General features: G+C 42.5%; 1 protein-coding gene across 1 annotated transcript in view; it reads left to right on the top strand.

Moving 5' to 3' along the window:
• Positions 1-15,244, top strand: part of LOC117508767 (tyrosine-protein kinase receptor UFO) — a 111,410-nt gene that overhangs the window by 37,686 nt on the left and 58,480 nt on the right. The window contains exons 5-7 of the mRNA XM_034168597.1: positions 291-371; positions 444-559; positions 11,992-12,187. Of these exons, the coding sequence (XP_034024488.1) occupies positions 291-371; positions 444-559; positions 11,992-12,187 (393 nt within the window). The remainder of the gene's footprint in view (positions 1-290; positions 372-443; positions 560-11,991; positions 12,188-15,244) is intronic.

The following is a 15,244-nucleotide window of genomic DNA, read 5'->3' as shown; positions in this document are numbered from 1 at the left end:
GCATTTGGCTTTTTAATATTCCAAATCTAATCACGTTACCATTCTTTAATACTGTGATTCTTGATTTTAGCTGGTGTGTAGCAGATAATTAGCAGCCCCACTGTGCTTCTTTGACATTTTTTCACATTATAGAGCGGAACAGACTAGCTGTGATGTGACCGGACTCACGATTCTCACTTCAGCCTGAAATTTCACACTGTTCCTCACATCAGGGTGATGCTTCCTGTTTTTAAATGACCCTGTGTTAAAGAGGTCTTCACAGCCATTCGTCTTTAAATTTTTGTGTCCAGGCTTGAACAGGACTAGCACGTTTTCCTGTGAGGCCCATAACCGCAAGGGCGTGGCCACCTCTGGTTCTGGTACCATCACCGGTAGGTGTTCTTACTCTTCATCAGGCAGTTTGAACTTTTTCCTGTTTCGAACCTTCGTCTTTCCTACTGCAGTCCTCCCATCGCAGCCGCAGCACCTGAGAGCGGTGGAGGTCACACAGACAAGTCTCCGTGTGTCATGGCGGTCTGGCTTTGGAGGCGACTACACCATCATCCGCTGCTCCGTTCAGGTGAGACGACGCAAATGAAACCCTGGAGAGAAAAAACCTCAGGAGTGAGAACATTAACACTGCAGGGTTTGACCTGCAAGTCAGACAAGACGGACGAGGCACGGGTGTCAGAACCCGGGCCTGTGGACGCTGATTTGACAGAAAGCAGAGTTTGGTGTTCTGTTCTTCTCTGGGCTCGTCCTCGTCCTCGTCCCCTCCCTGTCTTATGCTTGGACCAGTGGATCAGGTTTCACTCTGGGAAAGTGGCCTCTTCTAATCTGATGTAGCACCACTCCCTCTCTCTCTGTCTCTCTGCCACCATCCTGCTCTCCTCTGTGAGAGGAGGAGCAGTTTCAGCAGGAGAAGGGAGCAGCACACAGCACCACCCCTGAATGTCTGGTTCTAATAATGCTGCCCCTCATACCTCTCAGTGCACACACACACACACACACACTCACGCTGAAAGCCATCACCTCCTCACCCTCACACGGGAACGAGGAGAGGAGCCGATGGCAGCAGAAAAGAGCAAAACTGTTCATTGTTTGGAAATGAGAAAGGAGGAAAAGAAAGGAAGGGAAAAAGAAGGGGCAAAGGAAAGGGAGGAAGGAAGGCAAAATAAGAGAAAGAAGGGAAGGAAGGAAGGAAGAAAGAAAGCAAGAAAACAGGGTGGGAAGGACGTCAGGTGGAAAGGAAGGAAAGAACGAAGGAAAATAAGGAGAGGCAGCAATAAAGCAAAGAAATGGAAAAAGGATGGGAAGGAAGGAAGGAAGGAAGTAAGGAAGGAAGGAAGGAAGGAAGGATGAAGAAGAGAAAAGAACTGCGAGTAAGGAATATAGGAAGGAAATAAAGAGAGGGAGGGAGGGAGGGGGAAAGGAAAGGAAAGGAAAGGAAAGGAAAGGAAAGGAAAGGAAAGGAAAGGAAAGGAAAGGAAAGGAAAGGAAAGGAAAGGAAAGGAAAGGAAAGGAAAGCAAAGGAAAGGAAAGGAAAGGAAGAATGGAAAAACAGAACAGTAAGAAAGACAAAATAAAAAAGAATCACAGGAAGGGGAAAGAAAGAAAGCTCGGAAGAAGAAAGGAGGGCAGGAAAGAAGGCAAAAAGTAAGGATCAGAAAAAGTAAGGGAAAATAAATGAAAGAAAGGGGAAAGAAAGACAGGGCTATGAAGGAAAGCAAGCAGGAAAGAAGGTAGGAAGGAAGGATGAACGGTTGTGAAAAAGGACTTCAGGAAAGAAGCAAAGGAAGAAGGAGAGAAGAAAGAAAGAAAAAAAATGACAGGAGAAATGCGGACAGGAAGGAACAAAAGAAAGAAAGGCAGTGGTAGCAGGTAGGGGTGTGAGTTATTCTGGGGGAATGTCTCCTGAAATGACTCAGTTCCGTGAAGCAAAGCTTGTTTACAGACTGGACAGTGATTCATCGCATTGCTCACACACACACACACACACACACACACACACACACACACACACACACACACACACACACACACACACACACACACACACACTCCCTTCATTCATACATTTCTGGAGCTCATGCCACCTCACAGACGCAGTGAGGACCAGAAGCTGTTCTCGGTGCTGTGTGAACCGCACAGTCCAGTCTCACAGGGTTTTTTTCCGCGTTTTTTTTAAACTCACTATTACGAACCCTACTCCTACCCCAACCCTAACCTTAACTATGACCTAACCCTACACCTATCACCAAACCCGCTGCACTTTTAATTATGTGCACCCGTCACAGAATGAATTAGAATAAATTCATGCTCCCATGATGAAAATTTTGCACTTTTCGTGACAATATGACGAGCCAGTAGATTAATGTATATTTCGTGCTGCTGTCGTGAGACTGGGTTGGAACCGTACCACCTGCTTCTCTCATCCGTGTGGCAGCGTTTTACTTTGTAGCTCCAGTGTTAAGTTGTTGTTGGTTTTTTTTTTTTTTTTTTTTTTTGTGGTTTTGGCTTGAAGCCCACCCTGTGAAGTGCAGCCTGCATGATCTGCTTGCTAATGAGCAAGGCACCAGGGAACAATAGTGCACACTTTGATGTGGTTTGATTACACCGAGGCATGATTCCTGCTGTGTGTTCCTCTTTAAACGTGTTTACCGCTGCAGCTTTGCATATGCAGCACTTCTCTGCATGCCTGATGACTTCTGCTTTCGGTCCACAGCCAAAACACAGCCAAAGCTCCTCCGTACAAATATAACCCTCACTTGTGGATTTCACAACTAGTAATCAACATGAAAACCAGTTTAAAAGGTGAAGATCATGTTTATGCTTTTCGTGGTCTTCACGAGCGTAGTGAGGTGAAAGTTACATTCTTGGTAATTAAATAACACACGCATCCACCCATCATTCATACATTTGACATGCTGAAATCGTTTATTGATGCTGACATTTGCTCAACCTCTCTGCTGTGCTACTGGAAAATATTAAAATGTCATATTGATATCATTAAACACACACTGCTCCAACATGCTAAGGCCAATTTACACCAAACCTGCTGTGAGCATGTAGGCTGACCCCAGAACTAGCTTTTAGGGGTTTCTTTTGACAAAGGTCAAGGTCATTGGGGTCAAGGGTCAAAATTTTTAGTTTATCTGTCTGTTTGTTCTCCTGCATCACATACAGAGATGGGTTCCTAAATTGCCCACAAAGGTCAAATTGGCCAAAGGAGGGGTCAAGATCATATCTGTTTTGTTGATTTCTACTAAACTGGTATTTCAATCATGGTTTGGCCTACAAACTACAATTAAAAAATCATTTTAGCAAATATTAAGGTCAAGGAATCTGATTTCCAATCTGATTTGGACCAAAAGTGTCACATTCTTAGGTGGAGACTGTAATTGCCCTGGCAAGGTCTGCCAGAGATCAGTCATCAATCAATAAAGCTCTTTGGGATCAAACAACAAAATTTGGATTTTCACTGAATGGGGGTTAAGTTCACTTTGTTCCCCTACTCCTTCCAAGTCCTTTGGCTAATTTCTTGACATGCAGAACCCCAAAATCATCTAAAATTAGGGCCAATGTTCAAAACCCTCTGAGGTCACCTTTAAATCTTTCATTCATTCATTCATTTTCTATATTGGCTTACTGCAGTAATGGGTCACAGTGGGCTGGAGCCTATCCCAACAGTCACAGGGTATGAGGCGGGTACATTTTGGACAGGATACTGGTCTATCGCAGGGTATCTTTAAATAATTCATTTTGGCAAAGGTCAATGTCAAGGGATTTAAATTTCATTCTAATTTAGAAACAAATTTAGTACACAAGTGGATTTGATCAGTGGACTTGTAAGATCAGCCAGAGATCAATCATTTGGGTTTAGGTCAAAGTCAACCAAAATCATTGTAGTCAAAGCTCAAACTTGTGATTTTCAGTCCAAGCTGCACCAAAGCTGGCAGGTGACTAATGGAACTGACCAAACAAAGTCCAGTTTGCCAAAGAGCCGCCAATGGGGTCAAAGTCATGTCTGCCAGATTGTTTGTTGGTCTAATCCCCTCAGGCCCTTTCTATTTCTATCAAACTTGGTATATGAATGAAGGTTGGCCCCAAAATTGCTGTTAAATCAATTCAAATCAATTTTACTTATATAGTGCCAAATCACAACAAACAGTTGCCCCAAGGCGCTTTATTGTAAGGCAAGGCCATACAATAATTACAGAAAAACCCCAACGGTCAAAACGACCCCCTGTGAGCAAGCACTTGGCGACAGTGGGAAGGAAAAACTCCCTTTAACAGGAAAGAAGAAACCTCCAGCAGAACAGGCTCAGGGAGGAGCAGTCCTCTGCTGGGACTGGTTGGGGCTGAGGGAGAGAACCAGGAAAAAGACATGCTGTGGAGGGGAGCAGAGATCAACTTCTAATGATTAAATGCAGAGTGGTGCATACAGAGCAAAAAGAGAAAGAAAGACTCAGTACATCATGGGAACCCCCCAGCAGTCTAAGTCTATAGCAGCATAACTAAGGGATGGTTCAGGGTCACCTGATCCAGCCCTAACTATAAGCTTTAGCAAAAAGGAAAGTTTTAAGCCTAATCTTAAAAGTAGAGAGGGTGTCTGTCTCCCTGATCCGAATTGGGAGCTGGTTCCACAGGAGAGGAGCCTGAAAGCTGAAGGCTCTGCCTCCCATTCGACTCTTACAAACCCTAGGAACTACAAGTAAGCCTGCAGTCTGAGAGCGAAGCGCTCTGTTGGGATGATATGGTACTACGAGGTCCCTAAGATAAGATGGGACCTGATTATTCAAAACCTTATAAGTAAGAAGAAGAATTTTAAATTCTATTCTAGAATTATCAGGAAGCCAATGAAGAGAGGCCAATATGGGTGAAATATGCTCTCTCCTTCCTAGTCCCCTGTCAGTACTCTAGCTGCAGCATTTTGAATTAACTGAAGGCTTTTCAGGGAACTTTTAGGACAACCTGATAATAATGAATTACAATAGTCCAGCCTAGAGGAATAAATGCTATGAAATTAGTTTTTCAGCATCACTCTGAGACAAGACCTTTCTAATTTTAGAGATATTGCGCAAATGCAAAAAAAAGCAGTCCTACATATTTGTTTAATATGTGCATTGAATGACATATCCTGATCAAAAATGACTCCAAGATTTCTCACAGTATTACTAGAGGTCAGGTAATGCCATCCAGAGTAAGGATCTGGTTAGACACCAGGTTTCTAAGATTTGTGGGGCCAGTACAATAAATTTCAGTTTTATCTGAGTTTAAAAGCAGGAAATTAGAGGTCATCCATGTCTTTAGTCTGTAAGACAATCCTGCAGTTTAGCTAATTGGTGTGTGTCCTCTGGCCTTCATGGATAGATTAAAGCTGGATATAATCTGCGTAACAATGAAAATTTAAGCAATGCTGTCTAATAATACTGCCTAAGGGAAACATGTGTAAAGTGAATAAAATTGGTCCTAGCACAGAACTTGTGGAAACTCCATAATTAACCTTAGTCTGTGAAGAAGGATTCCCCATTTACATGAAACAAATGTAATCTATTAGATAATATGATTCAAACCACCACAGGCCGTGCCTTAATACCTATGGCATGCTGTACTCTGTAATAAAATTTTATGGTCCACAGTATCAAAAGCAGCACTGAGGTCTAACAGAAACAAGCACGAAATGACTCCACTGTCTGAGGCCATAAGGAGATCATTTGTAACTTCACTAATGCTGTTTCGTACTATGATGAATTCTAAAATCTGACTGAAACTCTTCAAATAGACCATTCCTCTGCAGTGATCAGTTAGCTGTTTTACAACTACTCTTTCAAGGAATTTTTGAGAGAAAAGGAAGGTTGGAGATTGGCCTATAATTAGCTAAGACTAGCTGGGTCAAGTGATGGCTTTTTAAGTAATGGTTAATTACTGCCACCTTAAAAGCCTGTGGTACATGAGCCCACTAATAAAGATAGATTGATCATATTTAAGATCAAAGCATTAATTAATGGTAGGGCTTCCTTGAGCAGCCTGGTAGGAATGGGGTCTAATAGACATGTTGATGGTTTGGAGGAAGTAACTAATGAAAATAACTCAGACAGAACAATCGCAGAGAAAGAGTCTAACCAAATACCGGCATCACTGAAAGCAGCCAAAGATAATGATATGTCTTTGGGATGGTTATGAGTAATTTTTTCTCTAATAGTTAAAATTTTATTAGCAAAGAAAATCATGAAGTCATTACTAGTTAAAGTTAAAGGAATACTCGGCTCAATAGAGCTCTGACTCTTTGTCAGCCTGGCTACAGTGCTGAAAAGAAACCTGGGGTTGTTCTTATTTTCTTCAATTAGTGATGAGTAGTAAGATGTCCTAGCTTTATGGAGGGCTTTTTTTATAGAGCAACAGACTCTTTTTCCAGGCTAAGTGAAGATCTTCTAAATTAGTGAGACGCCATTTCCTCTCCAACTTACGGGTTATCTGCTTTAAGCTGCGACTTTGTGAGTTATACCACAGAGTCAGGCACTTCTGATTTAAGGCTCTCTTTTTCAGAGGTGCTACAGCATCCAAAGTTGTCTTCAATGAGGATGTAAAACTATTGACGAGATACTCTATCTCACTTACAGAGTTTAGGTAGCTACTCTGCACTGTGTTGGTATATGGCATTAGAGAACATAAAGAAGGAATCATATCCTTAAACCTAGTTACAGCGCTTTCTGAAAGACTTCTAGTGTAATGAAACTTATTCCCACTGCTGGGTAGTCCATCAGAGTAAATGTAAATGTATTAAGAAATGATCAGACAATCAATAAATCAATCAATTTTTTTATATAGCGCCAAATCACAACAAACAGTTGCCCCAAGGCGCTTTATATTGTAAGGCAAGGCCATACAATAATTATGTAAAACCCCAACGGTCAAAACGACCCCCTGTGAGCAGCCACTTGGCTACAGTGGGAAGGAAAAACCCCCTTTTAACAGGAAGAAACCTCCAGCAGAACCAGGCTCAGGGAGGGGCAGTCTTCTGCTGGGACTGGTTGGGGCTGAGGGAGAGAACCAGGAAAAAGACATGCTGTGGAGGGGAGCAGAGATCGATCACTAATGATTAAATGCAGAGTGGTGCATACAGAGCAAAAAGAGAAAGAAACAGTGCATCATGGGAACCCCCAGCAGTCTACGTCTATAGCAGCATAACTAAGGGATGGTTCAGGGTCACCTGATCCAGCCCTAACTATAAGCTTTAGCAAAACAGAAAGTTTTAAGCCTAATCTTAAAAGTAGAGAGGGTGTCTGTCTCCCTGATCTGAATTGGGAGCTGGTTCCACAGGAGAGGAGCCTGAAAGCTGAAGGCTCTGCCTCCCATTCTACTCTTACAAACCCTAGGAACTACAAGTAAGCCTGCAGTCTGAGAGCGAAGCACTCTATTGGGGTGATATGGTACTACGAGGTCCCTAAGATAAGATGGGACCTGATTATTCAAAACCTTATAAGTAAGAAGAAGAATTTAAATTCTATTCTAGAATTAACAGGAAGCCAATGAAGAGAGGCCAATATGGGTGAGATATGCTCTCTCCTTCTAGTCCCCGTCAGTACTCTAGCTGCAGCATTTTGAATTAACTGAAGGCTTTTTAGGGAACTTTTAGGACAACCTGATAATAATGAATTACAATAGTCCAGCCTAGAGGAAATAAATGCATGAATTAGTTTTTCAGCATCACTCTGAGACAAGACCTTTCTGATTTTAGAGATATTGCGTAAATGCAAAAAAGCAGTCCTACATATTTGTTTAATATGCGCTTTGAATGACATATCCTGATCAAAAATGACTCCAAGATTTCTCGCAGTATTACTAGAGGTCAGGGTAATGCCATCCACAGTAAGGCTCTGGTTAGACACCATGTTTCTAAGATTTGTGGGGCCAAGTACAATAACTTCAGTTTTATCTGAGTTTAAAAGCAGGAAATTAGAGGTCATCCATGTCTTTATGTCTGTAAGACAATCCTGCAGTTTAGCTAATTGGTGTGTGTCCTGTGGCTTCATGGATAGATAAAGCTGGGTATCATCTGCGTAACAATGAAAATTTAAGCAATACCGTCTAATAATACTGCCTAAGGGAAGCATGTATAAAGTGAATAAAATTGGTCCTAGCACAGAACCTTGTGGAACTCCATAATTAACTTTAGTCTGTGAAGAAGATTCCCCATTTACATGAACAAATTGTAATCTATTAGACAAATATGATTCAAACCACCGCAGCGCAGTGCCTTTAATACCTATGGCATGCTCTAATCTCTGTAATAAAATTTTATGGTCAACAGTATCAAAAGCAGCACTGAGGTCTAACAGAACAAGCACAGAGATGAGTCCACTGTCCGAGGCCATAAGAAGATCATTTGTAACCTTCACTAATGCTGTTTCTGTACTATGATGAATTCTAAAACCTGACTGAAACTCTTCAAATAGACCATTCCTCTGCCGATGATCAGTTAGCTGTTTTACAACTACCCTTCAAGAATTTTTTGAGAGAAAAGGAAGGTTGGAGATTGGCCTATAATTAGCTAAGATAGCTAAGTGATGGCTTTTTAAGTAATGGTTTAATTACTGCCACCTTAAAAGCCTGTGGTACATAGCCAACTAACAAAGATAGATTGATCATATTTAAGATCGAAGCATTAAATAATGGTAGGGCTTCCTTGAGCAGCCTGGTAGGAATGGGGTCTAATAAACATGTTGATGGTTTGGATGAAGTAACTAATGAAAATAACTCAGACAGAACAATCGGAGAGAAAGAGTCTAACCAAATACAGGCATCACTGAAAGCAGCCAAAGATAACGATACGTCTTTGGGATGGTTTATGAGTAAATTTTTTCTCTAATAGTTAAAATTTTGTTAGCAAAGAAAGTCATGAAGTCATTACTAGTTAAAGTTAATGGAATACTCAGCTCAATAGAGCTCTGACTCTTTGTCAGCCTGGCTACAGTGCTGAAAAGAAACCTGGGGTTGTTCTTATTTTCTTCAATTAGTGATGAGTAGAAAGATGTCCTAGCTTTACGGAGGACTTTTTTTATAGAGCAACAGCCTCTTTTTCCAGGCTAAGTGAAGATCTTCTAAATTAGTGAGACGCCATTTCCTCTCCAACTTACAGGTTATCTGCTTTAAGCTACGAGTTTGTGAGTTATACCACGGAGTCAGGCACTTCTGATTTAAAGCTCTCTTTTTTAGAGGAGCTACAGCATCCAAAGTTGTCTTCAATGAGGATGTAAAACTATTGACGAGATACTCTATCTCACTTACAGAGTTTAGGTAGCTACTCTGCACTGTGTTGGTATATGGCATTAGAGAACATAAAGAAGGAATCATATCCTTAAACCTAGTTACAGTGCTTTCTGAAAGACTTCTAGTGTAATGAAACTTATTCCCCACTGCCGGGTAGTCCATCAGAGTAAATGTAAATGTTATTAAGAAATGATCAAACAGAAGGGAGTTTTCAGGGAATACTGTTAAGTCTTCAATTTCCATACCATAAGTCAGAACAAGATCTAAGATATGATTAAAGTGGTGGGTGGACTCATTTACCTTTTGAGCAAAGCCATAGAGTCTAATAATAGATTAAATGCAGTGTTGAGGCTGTCATTCTCAGCATCTGTGTGGATGTTAAAATCGCCCACTATAATATCTTATCTGAGCTAGCACTAAGTCAGACAAAAGGTCTGAAATTCACAGAGAAACTCACAGTAACGACCAGGTGGACGATAGATAATAACAAAATAAACTGGTTTTGGGACTTCCAATTTGGATGGACAAGACTAAGAGTCAAGCTTTCAAATGAATTAAAGCTCTGTCTGGGTTTTTGATTAATTAATAAGCTGGAATGGAAGATTGCTGCTAATCCTCCGCCCCGGCCCGTGCTACGAGCATTCTGACAGTTAGTGTGACTCGGGGGGTGTTGACTCATTTAAACTAACATATTCATCCTGCTGTAACCAGGTTTCTGTAAGGCAGAATAAATCAATATGTTGATCAATTATTATATCATTTACCAACAGGGACTTAGAAGAGAGAGACCTAATGTTTAATAGACCACATTTAACTGTTTTAGTCTGTGGTGCAGTAGAAGGTGCTATATTATTTTTTCTTTTGAATTTTATGCTTAAATAGATTTTTGCTGGTTATTGGTAGTCTGGGAGCAGGCACCGTCTCTCCGGGGATGGGGTAATGAGGGGATGGCAGGGGGAGAGAAGCTGCAGAGAGGTGTGTAAGACTACAACTCTGCTTCCTGGTCCCAACCCTGGATAGTCACGGTTTGGAGGATTTAAGAAAATTGGCCAGATTTCTAGAAATGAGAGCTGCTCCATCCAAAGTGGGATGGATGCCGTCTCTCCTAACAAGACCAGGTTTTCCCCCAGAAGCTTTGCCAATTATCTATGAAGCCCATCTCATTTTTTGGACACCACTCAGACAGCCAGCAATTCAAGGAGAACATGCGGCTAAACATGTCACTCCCGGTCTGATTGGGGAGGGGCCCAGAGAAAACTACAGAGTCCGACATTGTTTTTGCAAAGTTACACACCGATTCAATGTTAATTTTAGTGACCTCCGATTGGCGTAACCGGGTGTCATTACTGCCGACGTGAATTACAATCTTACCACATTTACGCTTAGCCTTAGCCAGCAGTTTCAAATTTCCTTTGATGTCGCCTGCTCTGGCCCCCGGAAGACAATTGACTATGGTTGCTGGTGTTGCTAACTTCACATTTCGCAAAATAGAGTCGTCAATAACCAGAGTTTGATCCTCTGCGGGTGTGTCGCCGAGTGGGGAAAAAAGGTTAGAAATGTGAATGGGTTGGCGGTGTACATGGGGCTTCTGTTTAGAACTACGCTTCCTCCACACAGTCACCCAGTCGGCCTGCTTTCCCGGCTGCTCGGGATCTGCTGGAAGGGAACTAACGGCGGCTAAGCTACCTTGGTCCGCACCGACTACAGGGGCCTGGCTAGCTGTAGAATTTTCCACGGTGCGGAGCCGAGTCTCCAATTCGCCCAGCCTGGCCTCCAAAGCTACAAATAAGCTACACTTATTACAAGTACCATTACTGCTAAAGGAGGCCGAGGAATAACTAAACATTTCACACCCAGAGCAGAAAAGTGCGGGAGAGACAGGAGAAGCTGCCATGCTAAATCGGCTAAGAGCTAGTAGCTGCGTTAAGCTAGCGGATTCCTAAAAACAAGCAAAGTGAATAATGTGTAAATAATTTAGAGGTGATTCAGCAGAAGGAGTGCTTTAGTTAAGGCACGTGGAGATTACACTGGGAAACAAATCGTAATCTAGATAACTAGATCAATCTAACTGCGCAGATTAAACAGCTAACAGATACAGAAAAACACCGCTGTGCTCCGGAACAGGAAGTGATACAATACCGCAGTGAGAGCCAACATAAGCAAGTGGATTCTCCTAATCTTTGATCACAATGAACATGGGATCATCAAGGACTAAGATTTTGAATTTCACTATAATTTGCACTAAATTTGTCACACATATGTAGGTGACTTCCAGAATTGCCCAAGTACGGACAAATTTGCACATGTCGATCACAGGGGTCACGTTAACGTCTTTTCTTTGTGGGTTTACTACTTTTGGCTGATTTCTACCAAACTTGGTATATACATGAAGGTCAGCCTCAGAGTTACCCTAAAAGGGTTCCTTTAACAAAAGTCAAGGGAATTGATTTCCTACCCAAGTTGGACCAAAGACACTACACACTACATGTAATTGTATTCAGGTAAAGGCCTGTCATTGTAGTTAAATGTCAAAAGTTACATTTTTACTCTGTTTTGGAACAAACATCATATACAGCTCAGACGAGTGAATGCAGTAGTTATCCAACTTCATGGTGGAGTAGACCAAAGAGGGATTTTCTTAAAAAGATGTGACAGTTTGTGAGAAGGCGCATGGTAGATGAGTATGAAAGACTTTCACTGCTCCAGGGATGGTTGATGTTTGTTGTCTATACATTCCAGGCCAAGCATTCAGCAGAGCCCTTCAGCACGGGACCTGAACAGATGATTCATAATCAGAATGTGAACATCCCTCCAGCCACCCACCTGATCAGCAACCTGGAGCCACACAGCAGCTATGCTGTCAGAGTGGCCTGTCACACCAGCCAGGGCCTCTCTGAGTGGACACCCTGGGTGGAGCTACGCACCAAAGAAGGAGGTATGAGGGCATGTCGTGCAGACTACAGTAACCTGCAAGTTCACTCATGTTTGTTTCATGACAAGAGCTGAAATATGTTTTTGTTCTGGTGTGGTGACTGTGTTTTAAATCTTATCATTCACACAGTGCATCTCGAAAGTATTCACGTCGTTTCACTTTTTCTCCTTTTTGCTATGTTACAGCCTTATGCCAAAATGGAGTAAATTCATTTTTTCCCCTCAAAATTCTACTCACAACACTCCATAATGATGACATGAAAAAAGGAAACTTTTACAACTTTATGAAAAATAAAAAACTAAGAAATCACGCGTACATAAGTATTCACAGCCTTTGCTCAAAACTTTGTTGATGCACCTTTTGCAGCAATTACAGCCTCAAGTCTTCTTGAATATGATGCCACAAGCTTGGCACACACATCTTTGGGCAGTTTTGCCCATTCCTCTTTGCAGCACCTCTCAAGCTCCATCAGGTTGGATGGGGAGCGTCGGTGCACAGCCATTATCGGATCTCTACAGAGATGTTCAATCAGATTCAAGTCTGGGCTCTGGCTGGGCCACTCAAGGACATTCACAGAGTTGTCCTGAAGCCACTCCTTTGATATCTTGACTGTGTGCTTTGGGTCATTGTGATGCTGAAAGATGAATCGTCACCCCAGTCTGAGGTTGAGAGCACTCTGGAGCAGGTTTTCATCCAGGATGTCTCTGTACATTGTTGCATTCATCTTTCCTCTCAATCCTGTCTAGTCTCCTAGTTCCTGCCACTGAAAAACATCCCCACAGCATGATGCTGCCACCACCATGCTTCACTGTAGGGATCGTGCCTGGATTCCTCCATCACGCCTGGCAATCACACCAAAGAGTTCAATCTTTGTCTCATCAGACCAGAGAATTTTGTTTCTCATGGTTTGAGACTCCTTCAGGTGCCTTCAAAGTCCAGGTGTGCTGCCATGTGCCTTTTACTAAGGAGTGGCTTCCATCTGGCCCCTCTACTATACAGGCCTGATTGGTGGATTGCTGCAGAGATGGTTGTCCTTCTAGAAGGTTCTCCTCTCTCCTCAGAGGAATGCTGGAGCTCTGGCAGAGTGACCATTGGGTTCTTGGTCACCTCCCTGACTGAGGTCCTTCTCCCCAGATCCCTCAGTTTAGATGGGTGGCCAGCTCTAGGAAAAGTCCTAGTGGAACTGAACTTCTTCCATTTACAAATGATGGAGGCCACTGTGCTCATTGGGACCTTCAAAGCAGTAGAAATGCTTCTGTCCCCTTCCACAGATTTGTACCTTGAGGCAATCATATCTCCGAGGCAGGGCACCATCAGGGATTTTCGGCCCCATGAAAAGAAATATTACTCGGCGGAGCAGTCGGAAGGAACCCACGTAAACATACAATCTTCACACAGAAAGTTCACAGGTGGGAATTGATCCTATGACCTTCTTGCTGGGAGGCAACAGTGCTAACTACTAAGCCACCGTGCTGCCCAATCGCTGTCTGTGAAAAGTTATTACCTCTTCCAACGAAACAGCCTTGGATGCTACTTGCTTCCCAATTTGTATCTGGAGCCGACAGTGGACACTAGGCATAACGACTGAAAGAACAAGTCGAAATGAGATTCCTCTGTCGGGTATCTGGATTTAGGGTGTTTGTTTAAAAGCCCATTTCTGTCAATTTGAAGTGTGGCTTTGGCCTCTCAGAACTTTTTGTTAGACACGGGCCGTAATTCATAATTTGACATCCTGGATAACAACAGATTCAAAGAATTAAAGGTACACGTCACTGTGCTTATCAGAATTTATCACCAATTTTCAAATCTAAACAGTTGAGACGCTGCATTGGCAGTGTGGAGACAGAGTGGGCGGAGACACAGGAGAGCGTTTGGCTGAAAGGCTTCACTTAGGTCTCCTGCACTCTGTGCAAACTGTAATGTTAGGCTGCTGTGTGTCTGACTTTAAACTGAGGTGGGATTTTCCATGCCAGCTCATGCCGTTTCTATCCCTGGATGAACGCGAGTGGAAAGTGTGTACACTAAGCAGACAGATATGCCACAAGAGGGATGGCGGGGTTTTCCATAAATGTAGATAATCCGAAAACACTTGAATGCAGCATTTCTCACGCAGAGACAAAAAAAAAATGAGAAGTTGAGCTGGAAATGCCTCTGCAATAGAGAAGGAGAAAAAGTGGTTTTGAGACATCCTGTTGATTATCAGGATTCTAAACTTTCTGTTCTTCTTTTAGCAAATTTATAGCAATCTTTGTTCCGTTTTACCGGAGGCTTATGAAAAAATCCTGAATTAACACAGTGGACAGATTTGTTTCATTTTTGCTGTTTGTTTTCATTTCTTGAAGAAAAGATTCCATTCAGCCAGGGGTCATGGATGTTTTAAGTGGCTTTACAGGTCAAAAAGTGAGAAAGTGAAGGTAGATGGTTTGTCATATTTTCCACATCATTGTCCCTGAACGTCACAGAGCTGCTGTCTGTGGCTCCGTAAACTCCCTGTTTGCTGTGGAAGTCTGGCTCAAACGTTCCCAATTCATTCTCTCCTTCCATCAAGCTCTTGACTTTATTGCACTTTTCTCCTAGAAGCTCCTTTGTTCTCTGTTCCCTCTGTCTCCCAAATCTTCCAAACACAACCGAGGTAATTATTTACAACACCTCTGAAAAAGGACTTTTTCTCATTTCCACCCCCACCCCTCCGTTTTTTAAATGACTCCGGATGACCTGTGATTTTACGTTCCGCTGGGTTACAAATGAGCACTCGGTGCTGTGGGAAAAATGAAGGGTGGGAATAGGAAAGTAATGGAAGAGCAGGGAGACAGGGGGGAAGGGGGGGAGCACTTTGAGAAAACACAGGTTTTTGCTATTTTCCCAAAGCCCACTGTTTTCCCCTCAGCATGAGAGTGCAGCGTCTGTGAAACAGACGACCCGTGTCACCCTCCTCATCCTAAAGCTGCTCCAACATTATGTTTATATACATCCTCCTAAAATAAGAACAGAAAATACGACACTGGTCAACAAACATATAAATAAAAATTTCTTGCATGGACTTTGAGAACTGATTTAGGG

The sequence above is a fragment of the Thalassophryne amazonica genome, chromosome 4 (genome assembly GCF_902500255.1).
Source record: "Thalassophryne amazonica chromosome 4, fThaAma1.1, whole genome shotgun sequence".
Lineage (NCBI taxonomy): Eukaryota > Metazoa > Chordata > Actinopteri > Batrachoidiformes > Batrachoididae > Thalassophryne > Thalassophryne amazonica.
The sequence above is the reverse complement of the archived record's forward strand: the minus strand, read 5'-3'. Positions and strand labels throughout refer to the sequence as shown.